At 45.5% G+C, this 23,231-nt stretch overlaps 1 protein-coding gene across 3 annotated transcripts in view; it reads right to left on the bottom strand.

Moving 5' to 3' along the window:
- Positions 1-23,231, bottom strand: part of Dock5 (dedicator of cytokinesis 5) — a 178,946-nt gene that overhangs the window by 118,661 nt on the left and 37,054 nt on the right. For all 3 annotated transcript variants that reach the window (XR_012908002.1, XM_075950267.1, XM_075950268.1), the window contains exon 2: positions 13,379-13,462. Coding sequence is in view for 2 of the 3 variants with exons in the window: in XM_075950267.1 (XP_075806382.1) it covers positions 13,379-13,462 (84 nt within the window). In the remaining variant the exon portion in view is untranslated. The remainder of the gene's footprint in view (positions 1-13,378; positions 13,463-23,231) is intronic.

Raw genomic sequence — 23,231 nt, forward strand, 5'->3', positions numbered from 1 at the left:
TTCTAAGGTCACACGAATCCTATGACTTAGCAATATTACCAGGCCTAGGTAGTCATTCAAGATAAATGGAAACATGCACACGCAGAAACGCCTTACGGGAATGCTTACTGATGTTTCAATTCTTCAAGTAAAAGGTAGAATTCAATGACAGACGCAGTGATGTTGGAGTTATGGCGTGTTTATATAATGAGTACTACTCAACAATACAGAAAAATTACTTACGTGCAATTTTATGAACGACTCTAAAAACCATTATAATGAGCGACAGACCCCAGACAATAGACATGTATGCTGCCTCTGACACAGGGATGACTAGCAGGTAAAACTAACAGTTGGTCATGGAAGGAAGAACAGTGCCCAATGACTGAGGTGGATCTCGTATGTAAGAAGGAAGCTCAGAGTAACTCTGGGGTGACACATGGAGGCTGTGAGGTCCGATAAAACTTATTCTATTGTTTATCTAAGTACCTGTTACAGCATATCAGTTCTTCCTTGAGGCTTTAAAAGTGGAAAGGGAAAGGAATAAAAAAACTTACCACGTGAAAATTACCATATCAATTAATCACCTGTAACAGAACGCTGTCACTTAAACATGGCTGAGAACCTTTGTCTGGCATTGCCTCTGCGTTTGAATCAGGTGTGAAAAATAACAGGCATCTTTCTCCATGACTGTACTTTGTCTTGTGTCTCATCAATGACATCATCCATCCTGGTTACTCCTAACTTGCTCCCAAACTGACTTTGAATGAGTTTTTACTGTTTCTGAAAGCTCCAGCACGGACCTGCAATTCCTTTACTCAACAGATATACAAGCTGGGAAACCAAGACACAGAGTATTTTTACTGTATAACGCAAAGGAGGGGGGAAAGGAATTCACAGACACAACAGAGGCATAGAAACAAAATTTCACAAGGACTCAAGTCAAGAAGGAATGGAAGGGGTCTATGGGGAAGGCTGACTTCAGCAGATGAGCTACTCAGGAAAGTGTGGTCAGAAATCTCTAAGGAGATCCATCAGGGCTGAGGTTTACATGACTCATGTGGCCGTTCATTCATTATACATAAAAACATTTCTTGAAGTGGAGTGTATCAGACATCATCTTTAAGAAGGAAGGAAGCAGATCCATAAACAAGTAACCAAATACAAAGGGGCCTTTAATGGAACTGCGTGGAGACTCCGGTTCACAAAAGAGTGTGTTATGAATGTGCTCCAGACTCAGGCAATTACTGGGGAATGCTGAAGACTTCCCAGGCCATGAAAGTGCCTGCCGTTCGATGGGTGACTTACAGAACAACGTTCCACACAAACACCTTTTATTTTGCCATCCCAAGATAAATGCGCTCTCCTGCTCACACACACACATAAAAGATCAATAAATTATGTTTATCCTCTCAGAAATTAAAAGCCAAGGGCAGGGAGGGAGTTGCTGTTTATAGCACCCACATGACATGTGGGGCAGAGAGGAGGCAGCATCCACAGAGGCGGAGCAGGTGCTAAATCCTGTTGTTTTTCCTTTAACTATCTCAGGCCTGCTGGCTTAATGAGGCCAAGGTCAAAGGTTGCACCCCTGTGGACCAGGTAAACCTGTCAGGTTTCCAGGGCCAGAGCCCAGTAAGCCGTGCCTCCAGCAGCAGCCTGCGGAACCTCAGGGAATCCTGAGGCACCTGGCCACCAGCCCTCACAGGAAGGAGAAAGTTTCAGTATGAAATTCCCCATTACAAAGGGCAGTGGTCAGCCTTTGTCCACGGGGAGCATCCCCGCTGCGTCCAAGACCTCAGAGCCTCAGCTGCTCACATCTAAAGGCACCGGGGCTTTTGCAAATAAGCTGCGAGGTCAAAAGTCGAAGGAAAGAAAGACAATCGGCTCCATTCTATTGTTTCTTTGCTGGGAATAAATGGGGCCACCTTTTTGGCAAGCAAGGTCTATGATGGAAGCTTGAGTGTGAAGGGCTCAGAGCCCCTGAAACCTACCTGCTTCACTATTTAACAATAAAGAAGCAATCTGCATGGAGAAGGATAGGGGTTCCACTCCCCTGCATCAAGCTGCTGCCAAGGGTTTGCTGTGAGGAGAGCAAGCTGGACGATCAGAATCCAGTCTTTCAGATGCAGAGGCCTTAGTCCTGGGCCTGATCAGCATGAGAAATACGCACAGCATCTGAGCAAAAAACAGTGTGACTTTCTACTTGAATTATATTTTAGAGACTAAGGCATCATATAGCTTAGGCTGGCTTCAAAACTGCCGTGTAGCCTAGGATATCCTTGAACCCCCCCCCCCCCCCCAGCTTCCTGCGTCAGCGTTCTGGAATTACACATAGGCATGCAGCATCGCGCCCAGCTTCAACTTTCATTGTTTATTTACTTAAGTTTGTTTTGACAATTGTATACATGTATATAATGGATTCTGATTACTCTCACTCAATTTTAATTTTTTTTTAGCATTTTAAAGTGTGTGTGTGTGTGTGTGTGTGTGTGTGTGAGAGAGAGAGAGAGAGAGAGAGAGAGAGAGAGAGAGAGAGAGAGAGAGAGAGAGAGAGAGAGAGAGAGAACAAGTGCCTCCAGAGGCTAGAGGCATTAGAACCCCTGTAGTTATTTTTTAAGCCACCTGACGTGGACGCGGGGAAACTGAACTTGGGTCCTCTGGAAGTGCAGTAACTGTTTTAAGCCTCTCAACCATGTCTTCAGCTCTTTCAACGTTTATTTTAAGGCAGAAAAGAATCCCTGTTTGCAGAGCCTGGCAGATACATGTGATGAGTACGGTAAGGAGACACAAAGCCTCTTTGACCTAGGGCAGACTATTGGAAGGAGTATAGAACAAAATCTGTCCCTGCACATCAGACAAAAGGTAAAGTGAGGGTGGGGGGAGCTGGCAGGACTGCCAGAGACAAGGCCTTGTCCCTCAGAAGGAGAACACACTGAGCTCTGGAGGTCACTACCAATTTAATTATCATGAAGTCTTCAATCTCTTAAAAGCCGTTCTTCAATAAGACCACATCCACACACACGCTGTTTTTAAGGCCACTCCCCTACAAACTCTACCTGGCCAAAAACATTCAGAGGAGTTTTCTTCTGCTTACCTGGGATAGATGGTAAAAGAGATCACCGATCTCCACTTTCAACTAGATAACAGCTCCCTTGACAAGAGATCTGCCTTAGGTGTTAGGGTGCAGAAGGAGAACCAAGTCACAGTGAGCAGACGAGAGTTAGCACATCCAAAAGTGTGCAAGACAAGGGACACACCTTGCCTAGGGGGCCTTCACAGACACAGTCACACTGGTTTCCAATTCCTAATCTTTCACTGAATCTTGGCCCCAGGGTAGTTTGGGGACACGCCATTCATAAAGCATTTTTTACAAAAACTACATACAAAAGGTGAATGGCCCAGTCATGAAAGGCACAGGTTCAAGGAGCTTGCACAACTATGTCATGCCTTCTTCCCACCCCTTGATCTAACCAACATCCCCAGAGACCACAGTCAGCCGGACAGAACTGCTGGGAACATTCCATTGGGTCATTCCAGAAACTTCTTTGTTTTCAGGTTCACTTGCCCCTGTAGATGCACAGGCAGCTGCCCAAATGGGCCAATGCCAAGTATGAGTGCATGGTGGATAATGGAATGAAGGTACCACTCAGGAAAGAGCTGTAATTTCCACGTCAGGAGATTGGACGGATGCCTAAGTCTAAAGAACATATGTTAGGATGTATTTCAAGAGCACATCCAAACGCTAGCTTGAAAGAAAAGACAGGCGAAGGCATTCTGTTTTCTTCAGAGGCTTAATCTAAAGGCTAGGGGACAGCTCAGTTAGTAAAAGTCCTTCCACACAAGCATGAGGACCTAAATTTGCTCCTGAGCACCCACGTGAAAGGCTGGGTGTGGCAGTGCATGCCAAGAGACAGAAGGATGTCCAGCCAGCCAAGCTGAACGGGCCAGTCTCAGATCGCAGGAGACCCTGTCCCAGCAAAGTGAGCTCCTGCGGAATGACAGAGGTCGGCCTCTTGTTTTCACATGCACGCATGCATGTGCACCTCGACACATGCACACCACCTCTTGTACTCCACATGTACACACAACACACGGATTTAATCTGAGAAGAGACACTTCAGTGGCTGCCGCATTTCATTAACGTCTCTCCCGGACACCCTCCTCCTCACGCACGTCCTTATAAAAACACAGTTCAGGAAAGAATGTTCCCAGAGGTGTAGCTGATGACAAGCTGCACTTAAGGTAGAGGTCAAGCAGATGTGGGAAGTGACCGTGCAACCCTCAACAAAACACTATGAAGCCCAGCCTGTTTCCCCAGCTACAGCCAAATGTCTGAATGCAGAGCTTGTCATCGGAGTCAAGCTGCTGGGCTCACTGCCATTTGTGCTCAGAAAGGCGGCTGTTTCTACAACTAGGTCACGATGACAGTATGGATTTGGAGCTATAACACCCCCTAGGATCTTGACTAGGAGGGCAACAGAAGTATAAAACATATAAAGGATCCTAATACACCTTTCATCTAGTAAATCGGACATGCCATGGAGGTGTGGGGTGTGTGTGTGTGTGTGTGTGTGTGTGTCACACACGTGGAAGTCAGAAGACAACATTCTGACTTTTTCGTCCACTATGGCCGCTAGGGGGTTAACTGAAGCCATCGGGCTTCTAGAGCAAGTGCTTTCACCAGTACAGCCATCTTGCCAGCCTAAAACGTTGTCTTGGTGGCTTCTGGGATTGAACCTTGGACCTGAAGCACCCTGGGTGAGGCGTATCCTTAGCTCCTGATTCTGTTGAATTCACTGGCTTTTTGTTGTTGTTCTTTTGGTCTCTCAGACACTGAGAAAAGACTCATCAAATAAAGAAATGAGCATAAAGGAGGAAGTAATGGCTTCAAGGACGCCTGCTTAGTCGGCGCGGTCCTACAGGACCGCAGCACCTGATGACCCTGCTTTACATCAGACGCTCTCAGAAAGTCAGCCAACTTCCTATGTCATATTATACATGAGGAGCTCCGGGGAGAGCCCCTCAGAAAGATGAGTACTAAGCCTCTGCTGGAAAAAAATATCTTCAAATGCACCCCTTCTTTGTCAAGTCTCTGTTAGGAGGGTTCACTAACTGCCGTGACAAAATGTACCAAGTAGCTCACCTGCTTATGACCCCTTTCTCTGCACCTACTTGCAAAAGTTTGCTTAAGAAGGTGAGATTCAAAGCACACACCACCCAAGTGGGAATCCATTTGCCTTTCTTTTCATTGTTCAAGTCGAACATCTTCTTAAAAGTTCAAAATGCAAGGCTCCAAGATTCAAAACCTTTGGACTCTCTTATGAAGTCACAAGTGGGAAATTCCACTCCTGACCATGTGACAGGTTGTAGTCAAAAGGGAGGCACACTAAAACTATCTTCAGATTATACGTAACAGGTGAGTATGAAACATAAATGCATCTTGCATTTTTACTTGGGATCTCCAACTCCAAAAGAAAATTAAACCAAAATCCTCTGCTTCTAAGCATTTTAGGTAAGGGTTGCTCAGCCTGCATGTGGGAATGGACTTTCTGATTCAGCTTGAGTTTGCCTGGCCTTGTTCTCTATAAAAGTAACGTATAGAATGGGAAGCCAAATGTCCACGGCTCTTACGCCTTTCAACGTTCCCGGGCTGCCCATTTCATCTAATACCTGCCCAAATCTTTGCGTTATCCTCTGAGACTTTAAAAGTTATTCTGAATCCTAAGCTTTATTTGGTGCCTGTCTCTGCAGAGCTCAGAACACCTCCGAGACACTATCTCACCTGGTTACTTCCCCCAGGGCCTGACTGCATGTGACGACCTCAGAGTCTCCACTAACATCAGCCGCTCATGCTCTTGAGCTCACGGGTGGTTTACGGAACTGACAGAGTCCGTAGGTGGCGATGAGTTCAGCACAGGAAACCTGCACGTAGAAGGACAGCGAGCCCTGGGCTTGAAGCCATCTGTAGTAGATTTAGTCACAGGTGAGGAAAGCTCTGTGGTGAATGGACACTGACACACATTTTCATATTTTTACATAGTTTTCAATGTGCCACCCGGCGATTCGTCACTTCCAAGTCAGCCGGTGACCCAAATTGAAATGGAATGCTCACACCACACAGATAGCTGAAGCACCTCGTTTGGGGACAGACAGCGGTGAGTCACCTAATCTCACGCAGTCCTCTCTCTGTCTCTTCCCTCTATGGTCTCAGCAGCAGCATCCTGTTCTCTCCACGGTGTCTGGATATTGGTTTGTCTGTTTATTTATTTTCTCGTCTTGTCTGTCTTTCCAGGTAAACCCTAAGACGCAGCACCTGGCTGTTTGATCGCTCCGTGGACCAGCAATGTTCGAACGTCTGCTATACTTAATGCACTGGGCACGTGGTCGGTGCGGAGCGCGTGTGGTTGATAAACAAGGTGATGGTAGCTGAAGTGCCCAGTGTCTCTGTTCACGCGCTCGTGGATCTGGAGCGGGAAAGAACATTCACTTATGGTGGGAGAATGCGTGTCTCATTGCCAAATACCTTCTAGCGTTACAGGAGCACCAACCACAAGCAGAGCAGTGCCGAAGAGGAACGGCACTGTTTCAGGACTAAAGGATTTCCCTTCTCCTCTAGTCTCTAAAGGCAAACAACTCTCAGAGAACTTCAGAGAAGCTGCACACAGCCTCTCTATCAGCTCACTTCCTTCTTCCATCTTCAGCAAATTAAGCTGGGGCAGCGTGGGGGGGGGAATGGAGGGAAGAGCTAGGAGATACAAGGGATAAAGGAGAACACCTCTCTCTTTGAAGACTGAGGTCTTCTGGTTTTAAGTCAGAGGTTGAGCAGTCTAGAAGTTTCTCAAACATTTAAACACGGGGTTACCGTATGACAACATAGTCATGGTTCCCGGGGTCTACCTAAGAGAAATAAAAACACACCCACACAAATCTGGTCTGTGACTATTTAGAGCAGCTTTGTGGTTGAAGGATCTATGGAGCTCCAATATCTATCTGATGATGCATGAATGAACTGGTATGCTCATTCAATGAATGCTAATGGAAGACAAGGAAATGAAGTATTAATACATGCTAGTGAATACACGAAATCTGAAAACACCACACTGATAATAAGCAGCTAGCCACAAAGCACCACACGCTGTTTGGCCTGCAGTACTAAAAAAGTACAGAACAAACTCAGAGAAGCGGAAGACAGGTATGGGTTTGCCTAGCGTCAGGGGAATGGCTGAGAAGTGGTGGGGTTGGGGGTACGAGAGGAGACGGTGACTGACAGGTGCCCAGCTCCCTGTAAACTACGCTTAGCATATAACGACAGAATCAGACTGTGTGAGTAAACTGGGTGGCATTAGAGTTATATCTCAATAACCCTGCTGTTTCAGATTAAAAGCACGTGCAATAACCAGATCTTTGTGTGGGGTGCAGAGGGCAGGGGATTTGGGGTGCTTCCCAGCTCGTCAAAGTGTCTTTTATTTTGCCTGCACTCATTCCAGACTTTTGTTGAGAGCCTTTTGCATGTGAAAAGCTTTGGTGGGCACCTAGAGATTAAGCAGGAGCCAGCTGTGCCGCCACCAGCAAGGGGAATCACTTACTGAACCACAGGGCAGGAAGCAGCCAAACAGAATCCTTAGTGGTATTCTGCTGTGGGTTGTGGGCTGTGGGCTGAAAACATAAAAAGAAAAACGTCTAGGACTCAAGTCCATGCCAGAACAACACACATAGATCAGGCATGTTTGCCTCAAAGGTGGGGTGAGGCGGAATGTGTAGAGGGAGAGTCCCTGAGTCACCAACAGGAAGCTGAAAGACAGACACTGATGTGGCATGTCCTTCTGTATATGTGTGTTGCTTTTATTGGTTGATGACTAAAGCTGTTTTGGCCAAAGGCTTAGCAGAGCAAAACCAGGTGGGAAATTCAAACAGAGATATATAGAGAAAGTAGGTAGAGTCAGGGAGATGCCATACAGCTGCAGAAGGAGAAAGACACCCAGAACCCTACCTGGCAAGCCACAGCCTCGTGGTGATCCATAAATTAATAGGAATGGTTAATTTAAGATGTAAGAGCTAGCTAGGAATACACCTAAGCTATTGGCCAAGCAGTGTTGTAATTAATATAGTTTCTGTGTCATTATTCGGGTCTGGGCAGCTGGGAAACGAACATGCACTCTCCTTTTACAGACACCCTGGAGGCCAAGAAGCGGAGCCAGCTTTACTCTGGTGTTCTCTCTGGCAGTACTGTGGGTGTTTCCATTCTGTTTATTTGTTTTAAAGGAAGACAGGAGCAGGGAGTGGGGCAGTGAACACAAGCCATTACTCAGCACTTCCTGCGGGTCTCATGTTTGCCAAGCACTCCTGCCCCCAGTCCTCAACTGCCTGAAATAATAAAGGAATTCAAGACTCGCGCCAAGAACTCAGAGTACTAAGTAGATACAGGAGTCTCCCCCTGAGTGTTGGGCAAGGCGGGCCCTATTTAAAAGGGAATCCCATAAAAGAAACATTATTGGAAAAATATAATCCAATATAATAATGTGTGTGCAACTAACATGCCACTCGGAGGTAATGAACTCTGTCTGTCTGTTTCCCCACTCACACTGGGGTATGTGCCCACTCTGAAAACACCAAGGGTGACATCCTTCTCAGATAGCCTTGAATTCTAAGAGTGGCACACAAAATCTATAGAAACAATTGCAAGAAAACTGGCTGGGTGGACAGCTCCTGATCACTCCCAAAGTGCAGTATTGGTGAGGTTTTCTGAATGATGGTCAGTGGGCCGGTATTCCCTGCAATCAATCACACTGATACACAGAGCAACAACATCCAACATACATACAGAGCAACAACATACTAAAGGCACCATGCATTGGGATTTGGGTACCCACCTACATGGGATTAGAAGCAGATGGGATTTGTGTGTCTGTGTCTACATTAAGTATAATATGGACATTCCTAATACTTACTCCAAAATCCAAAATGCTCCAAGACCTCAAAATTTTATAAGCACTGACATGATATCACAGGTAGATTACACGCCATGATGCAATTATTTAAAATAATGTACAAAATTATCTTCAGGTTATATGCATAAGCCTGCATATATATGAAAAAAGGAAAGGAATTTACAGCTAGGTTCTAGTCCCTAAATATTTCACAATCCCTAAATATTCCAAAATCCCAAACAGTCTGAAATCATAAACACTTGCAGTCCCAAGAATTCTGGGTACGAGATGCTCAAGCTGCATATTGAACCAAGATCAGTTCTCAGTGAGACCATTACAAAGTGTAAGAGTGCACATACTCAACACCATTACTAATATGTGTTCTATGAGGACCGCAGGCTTCCAATAGCTACCACAAAAATGGATTAGAGCCACATAAAAAATTTTAAAAACCCAACCATTTTTAAGGAAACAGTCTTAAGAAGGCATTTCAGGGATGTTGTTAACTTTATGTCAGATCAGCATCAATACTTCATTCTCTGACACACTCCATGAGGCAGTTAAGAAGCACCCCCTCCCCTGCTGAAAAACACATACACACAGTCACACACACATACAGAGACAGACAGGCAGGCAGACAGAAAGACAGACAGAGAAAGACAGAGGCAGGGAACCTACTAGTGACAAGGTAAGAATGTCCATGCCAAAATTCACAGAGAGACAAATCCCAAAGAGACCAGCCCAGTACTTGTGGCAGCATCTTGCCTGGGGCATTTGCTGATATGAGAAAGGATGCCTGAGTGTCTTAGAGTAGCATTTCGGAGAGTCTTAGGGGGCCAACAGGACACAAATTAGAGAGCTGGGCCTCACAAAGAGTAGGCTGTAATTTCAGTAAAGCAAAAAGCACTACCATGGATAAAGAAGGTTAAAAGACTTAAGAAGCAGGAGTTAAAAGAGTTGTTTAGCACAGTTCTAAAATGGTAGGCATATATATTCTAAAAACATGTTTGAGACTGTATAAAGCAAAAACACTCCCATATCTGTAGAGACAGAAACTACAACAAAGTCAAAAACTCAACACAGTAACCAAAAGAGAAGGGAAAAAATTAGCATATAGCAAACTGAAAAACTGGGTATCCAGCAATACCACTTTTGGGTACATACCCAAAGGATGCTCAACCATGTCACAAGGACATGTGCTAAACCATGTTCACAGCATCATTGTTTGTCATAGCTAGAACCTGGAAACAACCTAAATGCCCCTCAACCGAAGAATGGATAAGGAAAATGTGGCACATTTACACAATGGAGTGCTACACAGAAGAAAAAAATAACATCTTGAATTGTGCAGGCAAATGGATGGAGCTAGAAGACATCATTTGAGTGAGGAACTCAGACACAGAAAGACAATTATCACATGTACTCACTTATAAGTGGTTTTTAAACATAAAGAAAACCAGCCTACAAATCATAATCCCAGAGAATCTAGACAACAATGAGGGCCCTAAAAGAGACATATAAAGATCTAATCTACATGGGAAGCAGAAAAAAACAAGATCTCTTGAGTATATTGCGAGCATGGGGAGAGGGTTGAAGGGGGGGGAAGAGGCAGGGAGGGGAGCAGAGAAAAATGTAGAACTCAATGGAAATCAATAAAAAGGAACAAAAAGAAAAACTTGATATCAAGCAAGAATTATAGTTATAATATTCAGTCTACTTGTTTTGGCAAATTAAGGAAAATACTCTATCATCTATCTTATCTTTGTGAGTCTAAAGTTTCATATCTAAGGAAAGCTACAATTATAACTATCTAGTCTTCAACTCCATCAAAGATCCCAGTATGATATAATATTGCCTAAGTAAACAGGAAGTGCATTGTAAGCAACTTCCAAAACTCTAAAAATGACAGAGACATCATCTGGACAGTCACCCAAAGTTCTTCTGTAACATTGGGGCATCCATATTCAGCCTTATAGGCCTAAAGTGTCTGTAATTTTTGCTTGATATCTGTTTTGTTATATAATTTTACTATGTTAAAATTAAACTTAAATTAGATATAAAACTAGGTTCACAAAAATTAGATGATAGAGTATTTTCTTTAATTCTGCCAAATACAAATAGAATAAATATTATAATTGTAATTTTTACTTGATACCTCTTTTGTTATATGTAATTTTACTATGTTAAAGTTAAAACCTTCCTTTTCAATTAGACAGAAAAGGGGAAATGATGTGGGATGCCCCTCTGTATGCTGTGAATATGTTTTATTACCATTGATTAATAAAGAAGCTGCTTTGGCCTATGGCAGGGCATAATATAGCCATGTGGGAAATCCAAGCAGAGAGAGAGGGGGAAGGAGAAAAAAGGTGGGATTGAGAGACCAGCAGCCAATGAAGAAGCAAGATGTGAGGTAATAAGCCACAAGCCTCGTGGTAAAAGACAGAATAATAGGAGTCAGTTAATTTAGGTTATAAGAGCTAGTAAATAATAAGCCTGAGCTAAAGGGCCAAACAGTTGCAACTATGGAAGGAAGGAAGGAAGGAAGGAAGGAAGGAAGGAAGGAAGGAAGGAAGGAAGGAAGGAAGGAAAAACTGGATATAAAAATCTGGATCCAAATGCCATGTATAGAACTTCATACTCAACGATCCTTAAACATGCATTGCTTCAAGCCCACACGGAAGTTACAAAAGTTGAACACATGCTTTTTACCTGCATGGCGGGAAAGTATGATGACAGGGTCCACTATATTTATCTGCCCCCCCTGACAAAGGACTGACCTTGCAGGGTCTGTGGGGGCTGTGGTTTTCAGAAGCCAGAGCCTAAAACCTTGCATGTCGGGTGTTATGAATATAGTGGTGAGTTGGAACCGATGCCTGCTGAGGTCTGAGGTTGGCAAGGGTGATAGTTGGAGAGTCCACCTGGTCTTCTCTGACTATGCGCTGCCACAGGGCACCAAACAGCTACACGGAGTGGTATGGATGGGCATGTGAAGGGCAAGGACCCAGATCTAAGGGAGGAAGCCATCACACCAGTCTCCCATGTGACCAGACACATGACCCAGCTTAATTATGGCCAAATCCTGCTTCCCTTCCCCCAGGTTTCCCATCTTCTCCCCTTCTTGTATCATCCTGTCTGAACCTAGAGATCTGCATTGGTTCCCAGGCGACACTTTTGCCATTCCCCTGTCCAGCATTTACCAACGCAGAGTGTAGTGATTATTCTGTTTGTGTTTTGACAAGTAAAGCTTGCCTGAAGACCAAATTGCAGAGCTAAGCCATTAGAGGCCCTGGAGTGGTGGCACACACCTTTAATCCCAGGACTCGGGAGACAGAGGTAGAGGGAATCTCTGTTAGTTCAAAGCCACCCTAGGTACACAAATTGAACCTGTCTCAAAGAGCAACAGAGCTCACACAAAGGTGATTCCAGCACGTGGGATCCCATGCCTCTAATCCCAGCACTAGGGAGGAGGAGACAGGAGTGATATAACCAGGTGGAGACAAGAATACAAGGCAAGAGGACACAGGAGTTCAGTGTAGTCTGAGGAGCAGCGCAGTCTAGGCAGTCAGTCCGAGAAGCAGTCTGAGGGCAGGATCGCCTTTTCAGTTTGAGCATTGGTAGAGGTGAGAACTCTCTAGCATTGGCCACTCTCCTTCTCTGGGTCTTCAGCTTTTACTCCCTAATATCCCTAATATCTTAATATTATTAAGAGCAACTAGAACTCAAGCTACAGCCGAGTGTCTGTACCAACAAGCTTTGCTCTAAGAAAAATCTACCCAGTTTCCTGACATTTCCTCACCACAGCTTCCACAGGGTTATAATAAACCTGGCCCAAGGGTTTGTTCCCTGCTTTGTTCCTCAGCCTTGGTGGCTCGGGGATGCTTTTGCTGCCCTGGGGTTTGGGACTAGAGATGTAAATTCCTGGAGGTCTCCTAGGATTGAATGGGCGGATGCAGGTCTGATCTAGGCTTTGCCCACAGTTCTAAGTATTGCCCAGGTTAACCAGAACCACTGCCCAGGCCTGAGCTAGCTGGAGAAAACAGACACACACAAGTAGGACCTGCTATTACAGTGCTGACCCAGTTCTCTCAGAGTCTCGCTTTCATTCTCCCCGAACCTGGTAACGCTGGGCACTGAGTAGAAAGAGATCCTCCCCATATGACAATGCTTTCTTCCAGCTACCACAAACCTAATGTCTTGAGTGTGTCTGCCCTAGCCAGTTCTGCAGCTGAGCCCTCTTGTATCAGGGGGCAACAACCTTGACTCTGGTATCTGAGCATATCCACATTCCCATGAGCAGGTTGTGTTGAAAAATACCCTCGGCATGGGGCTGTATATCCTTGGGTCCTTCTTAGGTTTTCATTACTGTATCAGGAGGAGAGGAACACTTGGGCCTTAACTCTAAGTGCTTTATTAATAAGTAATTCCTATGAACTTTTTCTGGGCCCCGCCCAGCAGGAGGCCATTGCACTCACCCTCATACATCTCCAGGATGTGGACGGTGTCCCCGATCTGCAAGGAGAGTTCCACATCTTGAGAAGCATTGTAGTTATAGATGGCTGTGAAGGAGAAGAAAGGGGATTAGAAACCACGCCACGAAACGGCACATTCATAACTTAGTGACCCATAGGTTTGTTCTAGTTCATTTCCCTGTTGCCATAAGAAAACACTGGCCAGGTTTACAACTGATCCTCTAGAGAACCCAAGGCAGGAGCTCAGGGCAGGAACCTGGAAGCAGGAACTGAAGCAGAAACCAGGAAGGAACACTGCTTCCTGGCTTCCTTTCTCTGGCTTGCGCAGCTACTTTTCTTATCATCCTACCTGCCTAGAGATAGTACTGGCCACATTGCGCTGGGCTACCTTCCGTCAACCAGCAGTTAAGAAAATGCCCCCAAAGACGAGCTTACAGACCAGCCGAATGGAGGGAATTCATCAGCCGAGCTTCCCTCGATCCAGCTCTGTCCAGCTGACAATCAGCACTAGCCATCACTGGACTCTACAAGTCATCCTCTGTCCAATGATTTCGTATGGTCCCCTCTTTGCAAAGCAAAAAGCATGGGCTGCATCTCCTCCAACACACTGACTGGTTGCCTAGCACGTACCGTATGCTCTGTCAGCTAAAACACATAGACGTAGCCTCTATTCCCAGGAAATGTAACAGTTAGTGGGAAGATGAAATATACCAAATATATAATCCCAGAAATAACTGCTTAGTTAAAGTTGGGATAGTACTACAGAAGAATTCAGGCTAGAGAATACAATGAGAACTTCTGTGGGTCGGTCCCTTATCCACGAGACAACAGTCAACCTAAAACTCATTTAAGCTCACGATTGTTAGGGCACAGGAGAGAGGCCTCTTGGCTTCCTTGACAAGGTGCTCACTGATCGGAAAGGCTGCATACGAGGACCATTTATCTCAAATAACAGAGTAATATAGGTCATAATGCAAGAGTGGCACCATGGCCCAGCCCTCAACACTCTGGGGACAGAGTAACCCTAGCACTCCATAATTCTTGGGACAGGTAATGTTAGGGCCCCAGAGAAGACAACAGACAACTCACCACTGACATGGGGGAGGACGGGCCAGAGCTCTGCAGAGGTATCTTATCGGAACTCCACACAAGTGACTAAGAACCACATGAAACACGTTATTAGTCATGGGGGGAGTGCAAATCTAAACCACCATCAGATGCCTCTCCACACCTACTAGAATGGTTGCATTTTAAACAGAGGGTTACTAAGAATACGGGGTTGTTAGAGCTCAAACCCCTGGCAGGGAGGACTTCAGAACAAGAGACCTTTCAGAAACTAGACAGCAAGGTTCTTAAAAGTCAAATAAAGTCACGGCATGACTCAGCAAATCCACTCCAAGGAGGAGCAGCCAAAAGAAGCAAAACTACATCAGATCTACACAATACCATTATCTCAATGTTCATAGCTGCTGCACGCCAATCCCCCACAACCTGTGGGTGCCACCTTATCCGGCAAAGGAGGGAACGAAGAGAACACGTAGTTATCTTAGGGTGTTTCCTACAAGTCGAGGGAAGGGAAGGAGAATGAATGGAAGCCAAGATTCACTGTAACCTAGCAACTGGAACAGCCAGCCACCACTGGTGGCTGGCAGTGAATGAGACCAACTCTCCTGAGAGTCTCCAGGGGCATGCAGACCAGTCCGCACCTTCATTTCAGAATTCTGGGCTCCAAAACTTGAGATAATACATTCCTGTTGTCTCAAGCCATTGAATTTGCCACCATTGTGATGGCAACCACAAGAAACCAACGTGGCTGTGTTATTCACAACAGTCAACAAGCACAGACAACCCAGGGGGTACACAAACAACAGCACAGTTGTGTCTTGACATCCAACCTCACAACCTCGGCCTGTGAGGACAGGAAAGCATACAATATGTTATTACACATGGTGTGGTGGGGACATACAGCCTAAGCACGCCCTCTCCTACTCTATTACTCCAGATGGCTGGCAGTACCTGAAATAATACAGATGCTCGTGGGCAGCTACTGTACTGCATCACTTGAGAATTACAGTCGGTAGAGTCTCGGCCCCATAAACATGAGGACCTGATATTGCAACCCCAGCTCCCATTTCAAAGGCCAGGTGTGGGCCAAGGTGCACCTGTAATCTTGCATAGGGGATATAAAGGTAGGAGGACCTCTAGGGCTCACGGGTCAGTCTAAGTAACTAGTGAGCTCAGATTCAGTGAGACAGGCTGTCTCCAAAAAAATAAGTAAGTACGACAATGAGGAGAGCAATAGAGACGGTGGGGAACAGTGGAGATGGTGGGGAGTGGTGGAGGCGGTGGAGAACAGTGGAAGAAGACACTTAATGTTTATCTCCACCCTAAACACACATATACCCTACATGCATACACATGTATACACACATTATACACACATGCATATACACACCCAAAAAGGAAAAAAATGAAGAGAAAAATATCTATACATATTCAATAAATGCAATATCTTTTCCAAATATTTTTGATCTGAAGTGAATCACACCATGTCCAGAAGCATCGAGACCTCTTTCCACCATCCAACATAGTAACTGGCTGCCGATTTTGCATCTCAAGCTGTGTCATGAGAGAGCGACATCCGAGAGACAAACACAGAGATGCGGCTCCTGTGCCCTACTTAAAACAGATAAGAGCACTGACCATAAATCCGTGCAGCAGAATACCATCCAGCAATGAAAAATGATATATGGACACACGCCACGACCCGGATAACCACAAAGTACGCCGAGCAAAGGAAGACATAAGCAGAAACGTGCTTGACCCTATTTATTGTTGAAATGTTCAGAATATGCTAATCTGTCAAACGACAGATTGAATGATTGGCTGCTTGGACTGGATGCGAGGGCAGTGACTGAGCAACCTATCCACTGGGGAACTTTCGAGGGAGGTGCCGACAAACTGAGCTTGGTAACAAGCAGGCGCATCATTATTCACTAACGTGATTAAACTGGGGACCGGGAAAAAGGTTCAGTGGGGAAAGAGCTCTCTCACTGCTGCTGTAAAGGACCTAAGTTCAGTTCCCAGCTCCCACATCAGGCATTGCACAGCTTCCCGTAATTCCAGCTCCAGAGGACCGAACACCCTCTTCAAGCATCTACAGGGGACCGGCTCACACGCGGTACAAGGAAACTCACATAGGCAACACACATAAATATAAACAAGTATTTCAAAAACTCCACCCCTGACTTGGACACTGGAGACACATAGCTGTCACAGGCTGTAAACTATGCTTCAGAGGAAGTTCTTCTTAAATGTCTGTATTAGTGGGTAATCTGTATCCACCCAAGGATAAAGAACCCACGTGGAGATGCAGCCGTGAAGACTACAAGGAATCCACCTCTATAGGTGTGACCATCACATGAGGGTGGTCCCAACCCATCATCATATCCTACAGGGGTCATGAAAGACATCCTACCCAGTTAGGAAAAAAAGGTGTCTCTGTCACTGCCTGTGGCAGACATATCCTATCCTCTCCCTGGGCTGCAGGTTTATGTCACAGTAAACTTGTCAGGGAGAGCTGAGAATAAGAACCCCCTACCATCTCTCAGAAACGGCCTCTCCTTTATGACGGGAGGGCACAGTTTCAAACAGTGTCCCCCTGCAGTCTTGCTCGAGAGGCCTGAAGAAGTCTCCCCTGGCAGTTCTTTTCTATTGTGCTTTCAGAGTAGCCTGTGGTTTCTGAATAAGGACTGGCTGGGGAAGTGGGTTAGGAGAAATGACACATAATGCAAGAGGAGGGAGTTCCAGCCGCCCTGGCCCGTTCCTGTGTCCCCAGACCGCCGCCGCTGCAGTCTCCCTACACGGCAGTTCGACTCCATCCGACTGCTCTAGTTTGCCCCAATGGTTTACCCACGAAAGATACGGTGGCTTTTCTACAGAAGACACAGCCCTGCAGTTCTCGACCCTGCCCAGATTCCATTCACTGCCATCCCCTAAAATGCTTCTTCCTACCACCCCTCCCCCACAGAAACAGGAAGTAGTGAGGCCACTTTGTCACAAGCTGTGTAATGACCATCTTCACTCTTCCTGGTTCTTAGTCATGGGAAAGTAAGCAGAGGCTCTCAAAGGCAGCCCCGCGCTCCCAGCTCCAGGTATAAGCATCTGCCTAGGACTGCTGGGAAGACAGACATGCATGTATGCATGCATGCATGCACACATGCAGAAATGAACTTAACCATACATGTAGGCACAAAAACAGAGAGATATACATGTACAGGTGAGTACACACACACACACACACACACGCACACACACACCCCAAAGACCAGTAATTCGAAAATGCTACAGCCTTAACTATCCACTTTTTCTTCTACCACTTGTCCATTTCACCCTCTTCTCTAGTCAAGACCCTTCCATGATCAGAGGCTGGAGAGATGGCTCACCCTTAAGAGCTGCTCTTCCAGAGGACCTGGGTTCAATTCCCAGCACCCACCAAAGGGCTCACAACCACCTGTAACTCCAGTCCAAGGGATCCAATGACCTACTCTGGCATCCTTAGGCACTGCACACATATGGTACACAGACATACATGCAGACAAAACAGCTGTGCACATTAAATATTTTTTTTTAAAAAGACTCCTATATTCTCCTTGAAATTCAATGCTCAACTCCTGCCTTTTTTTTTTTTTTTTTTTTTGGATTTTCAAGACAGGGTTTCTCTGTGGCTTTGGAGCCTGTCCTGGAACTAGCTCTGTAGACCAGGCTGGTCTCGAACTCACAGAGATCCGCCTGCCTCTGCCTCCCGAGTGCTGGGATTAAAGGCGTGCGCCACCCTCGCCCGGCTCAACTCCTGTCTTAACCACAGCCTCTCTCTTTAGAACAATCCAAATCTCACAGCCACAATTCGACTCCACAAACAGCTCCTGATGACCCCTCTCCACCCTGCATGAAGTCTTTCTTCTCTGAAGTCCCACAATTTTCCTTCACAGGATTCTTGTCCAGGAGGTTTGAGCTAGCAACCACAGATAATCCTATGTAATGGCCTGCCACCAATTGGAAGGTAAAGCCCTCCCACATGTGGACCTGGCTTCATACTGCCTTTGTCATGCGACACAGACTAAACCCAAAGAAGAATTCAAGAGACAAATAGCAAGTCTTTGCTTCCGTATTTTGTTTCTTTTGAGCATCACAGATGCCATGCCAGCCTCCTAACTCTAAATAGCTATGACCCTGAACTTCTGGTTTCCCAGCCTTCTTTCTCCCAGGGCTTGTAGCCCCCCACACTCAGAATATGCAATACTAGGAATTGAACCTACGGCCTTTGTGCATGCGAGGCAAGCATTCTACCAACTGGCCCACATTTCCCACTCCTTAGTTTACTTTCTAAACACATGATTTGTCCTTTTTTTCTACTCCATTACCCTGACTCCCCCCCCCATCCTCTGTCCCTAGTCCCTTTGCCCTTCAAATACTGTCCTTTCTACTTTCCTTTTGGTTTTGGTTTTTGGAGACAGGGTTTCTCTGTAGCTTTGGAGCCTGTCCTGGAACTAGCTCTTGGAGACCAGGCTGGCCTCGAACTCACAGAGATCTGCCTGCCTCTGCCTCCCGAGTGCAGGGATTAAAGGCGTGTGCCACCACCACCCAGCTAGCCCTTTCTACTTTCACATCATGCATACATATACATGCATGTATGTATGCACATAAAAGTCTAGACTACAACATGTGTTGTTCTCAGCGTGACTGACCACTTGATCTGAGATTCTTCGTTTCATTCTCTTTTTTTTATGGCTGAATAAAACTCCACTAAGTATGCACACATTTTCCAAAGGAAATTCTTTAAATATAAAACACAAAGATCAGTTCAGTTATTCGCCACTTCTTCCCCCAGTGCAACCATGCTTCTGCTTCCCTCCATAGTGGCATCTGTGGTTGCCCATCACAAAGGAACAGGATGTCAAAAAAACAAAACAAAAAACCCACCTCTTCGGACACACTATCATACAGGGGGAAGAACATGTATATTTCTTTCCAACAGAGGCTGTCAAAGAGGCAGCCCCTTCGGCAATGTTCTTCAGAAAGGGGCTAAGAAGAAGTCTGTGTGTTCTATGTCATATCTCTGGGTAAAGGTATGAACAGGGCCATAGTCACAGCCGTCTATTCTACCTAACTCATCTCTTTAGAGCACATCCTCCACATCCCTCCCCTGAGGACATGTCAGGTTTCCCCTGGAGCTCCTCACACAGCTCCCCATGCCTGTAGCCAATGCAGAGCAGAGACAAAGGGCTAGAGTTTGCCCGCAGCAAGACTCTTAGTGAGATTGCACCATTCACCTCTGACCAGGACGGCCAGCAATGGTAAAGGTGTGCCCTGAAATGGTCTAGACATAGAGAAGAACCAATATCTTACTCACTAAATGAAAATATTAGCTCCAAAGCCAAGCTTCCTCATGCAAACCCATGGCTTGTGCTAGCCTGATGCTATTTTGAGCACAGGATAAAAATCACTGCACTTAAGGGAGAAACTAGTGTTTTCATCTAGAACATGAACAACTGTTATAAAAAATATTTGGGGGCTGGAGAGATGGTTTAGTGGTTAAGAGCACTGGCTGTTCTTACAGAGGACCTGGGTTCAATTCCCATTACCCACATGGCCACTCACATGTCTGTAATTCCAATTCCGAAGGATCCGACCCCCTTACACAGTCTTCCATGCAGACAAAAATACCAATCAATGTACATAAAATAAAAATTAAAAAAATCATCGGTGGCAGAGAGCACTTGCATATGAGGCCCTGAGTTCAGTCCCCAACCCCACGTACCACACATGGTGATACAAACCTGTAATCCCACCTAGGAAGGTGGAGGTGAGGCAGAGGAATCAGGAACTCACCATCATCCACACTGCTTCTCAAAGCAACAACAATAAAACCCCAAGAAGCAAAAGGAGAAAGCTAAGCAGAACTCACAAGGCAAAGGCAGGCCAGCCTGGGCTAGAGAGCAGGTTCCAGGACAGCTAGGACTACAGAGAGATCCTGCCTTAAAAAACAAAAACAAACGAAGTGGGAGGGAGGGGGAGTGCTATGGTTGGGGGGAGGGATTGAGGGGGCAAGGAAATCCTAAAATTAAACAAAGCAGAATTCAAGATTCTTTTTTTTCCCCATTTGCAAATGGTATGCCTTTCAAGGACTTACTTAATCTAGACCTCGGTCTCTCCTCTAGGTAACAAGAACCAGACTGGATGATGACTCAAGGCCCTTAGCTCCAGCTTCCTGATTCATGAAGTGACAATCCAGAGAGACACGCTGCGTTGAACGGGCAGGCACCACCACAATCTCTTGTTTTGTCTGAGGAAATTAAACAAGCACAGGGAGTTGCTGTGTGGAAACTGCTTCCCCTGACTGCTTCGTGCAACATTGGGAGAGACAAATTGCTGGAATTCTTCCCTAAGCAGCTTACTGTTTACATCAGGAAAGTGTAATTTTGCAGAGCAGAACAGACAAGACAGCATGTCTACAGATGTAAAACAGTTTGCATTGCAGCAAATCCTGACTTAGCCTTCTCTTTGAAACTAGGCTTATACAAGAGAAGGGGGAGGTTGAGGATGAAAGAAAATTGAAAATTGCATAATGAGCAAGAAAGAACACTTTTAGGAGCTCCAAAGAGGATCAGCGCTGAGGAAGGAAAGTCTGCTGCCCATCAGTTATAGATCTTCCTAATGAATTGAGATCTCTGAGTCCCTAAATTATAGTTCCCTGTGGGACAACTGGAACCTTTCATTTTTAGAGATAAAATCAACACAAGGAGCATTCAGCAAGCAAAGGATAAGGTGCCAATTTCAGTGCTTTGCTAGTCAGAATATTGAGATAATTAGATTTATTTATCTCCATTTTTGTACATGATGTGGGGTTTTTTTTCCGCCTCCCTCATTCCCTCCCTTCTTTTTCTTTCTTTTAGACAAAGTCTCATTAAGTTACCTAGGCTGACCTGTAACTCACAATCCTGCTTCATCCCCAAGGTACAGGAATTACAGGCCTGCACCACCACGCTATTTTTTTTTAATTCATTATTTATCTGTCTAGATTTGCCTACTGGTTCTAAGACTAAAGATCCACAATTTATCTTTGACCTTCATTCTGGCTTTAATGTATTAATATTCTAGAAGGCCATACGTTGTTTTGTTTTTGTTTTTATTTTATTTTATTTATTTGAGACAAGGTTTCTCTGTGTAGCCCTCGTTGCCCTGGAACTCACTCTGTAGACCAGGTTGGCCTCAAATTTAGACATCTGTCTGCCTCCTGAGTGCTGGGATTAAAGGTGTGCAATACCACTGCCTGGTTAGTTTAAATCTTAAACATAACATTATGATAAGAATTAGAAAATGATACTTGACAGTAGTTATTAATACCAAGAAGTACCAAAAGTCTATCATTTCAAGTCAACAATTAGGTGTCAAACTGGTTTACTGCATTGAGATGGTCATGTCCCCTCCTGCTCTGATCTGCCTGGGCCATGCCTGGGCCAGGATCAGGACACCCCGTGCAGTTCTTAACAACACTGCCCACCTCCCTCAAGAGCAGGAGCTTCCAGGCTTTTCATGTATCCAACCACTTAGGAGAATACTGGATGTCATGACCAATCAACAGGTTATTATTCTAGAAGTTTCTTTCTTTAATTTTATGTGCATTAGTGTTTTGCCTGCATGTATGTCTGTTGGATCCCCCAGAACTGGAGCTACAGACAGTTGTGAGCTGCTATGTGGGTCCTGAGAACTGAACCCAGGTGCCAGTGCTCATAACCACTGAGCCACCTCTCCAGCCTATATTCCAGAAGTTTCTAATCTGAAGAGCTTATGTAAGTTCATAGGTTGACTGCCTTGATCTAGACAGAAACTGACCCAACGACAGTTTTACAGACTGGCTTGCGGGCACCAGAGTTCACTTACAAGCCATCTTGCCTAAGTTAACATGAGATTAAATTTGATCTTTTGGGAGAGGAGAGCTGAAAAAAAAAAAAAAGCAATGCAAAATTACAGAACAAAAGGCCTGTGGTCTACAAACACAGGGACTTTCCCCTCCCCCCCACTCCCCGCAGCTTCCTCATCTGAAGAACAGAGGTCACAGCCCAATGTTCCTACGGTTTGAGAAGCCCAGAAAGGGGAATCTGTGCAGCGCCCCTTGGACTATGACTAACACCTGGTGGGCACTGACTACAGGGCAGTCACCTGCCCCTCCCTTTCTTCCCTTTCCACCCCTGCTCAGCTTCCTATTCTGAGCACACTAGCATCTGCCTGCCCAACAATGGAGACTGCCACCCTCCTCCATGGCAGAAACCACTAGATAAAAGCTGCCAATCAAGAAGGACCAAAGAGATCAGGGGATGAATTAATCTTTGGTGTCCTTCTGGGGTTGCTGGGCAGTGAACTGCACACGACTGTGGGGCATTTTAGAGGCAGTTAGGCATCCCCTGGAGAAGCAGCACTTAGGTCTGGGCTGTCTCCTTTCTATCCCTTCCAAGCATTGTTGTAATTGACTCAAATGCCAGGGTGTGATCCAGAGGGAGAGCAACACTCTCAATCATATACCCCTCCCCCATACCTCTCCTCTCTGTTTCACTGACTTCTGTTCCTTTCCACTGACTTCTTTCTTGGTAATGAAAATAGGAGAAGTAAAAGGGGCTTGGGGTGGGGGGAATCTGATTCTAACTAAGGCAGTTTTAGCTACAAGCAAGAAAAATAACCAGTCCAGAACATCAACATCCAATCAACAAGGTTCTCATAAGCTTGCAGCTGAGGAACCAGGCTCATTAGCACATGCCTGGAGTCTCAGCACTTGGAAGACAGGGGCAGGGTGACTGTC

Source organism: Microtus pennsylvanicus, chromosome 15, assembly GCF_037038515.1.
Source record: "Microtus pennsylvanicus isolate mMicPen1 chromosome 15, mMicPen1.hap1, whole genome shotgun sequence".
In the NCBI taxonomy this organism is placed as follows: domain Eukaryota; kingdom Metazoa; phylum Chordata; class Mammalia; order Rodentia; family Cricetidae; genus Microtus; species Microtus pennsylvanicus.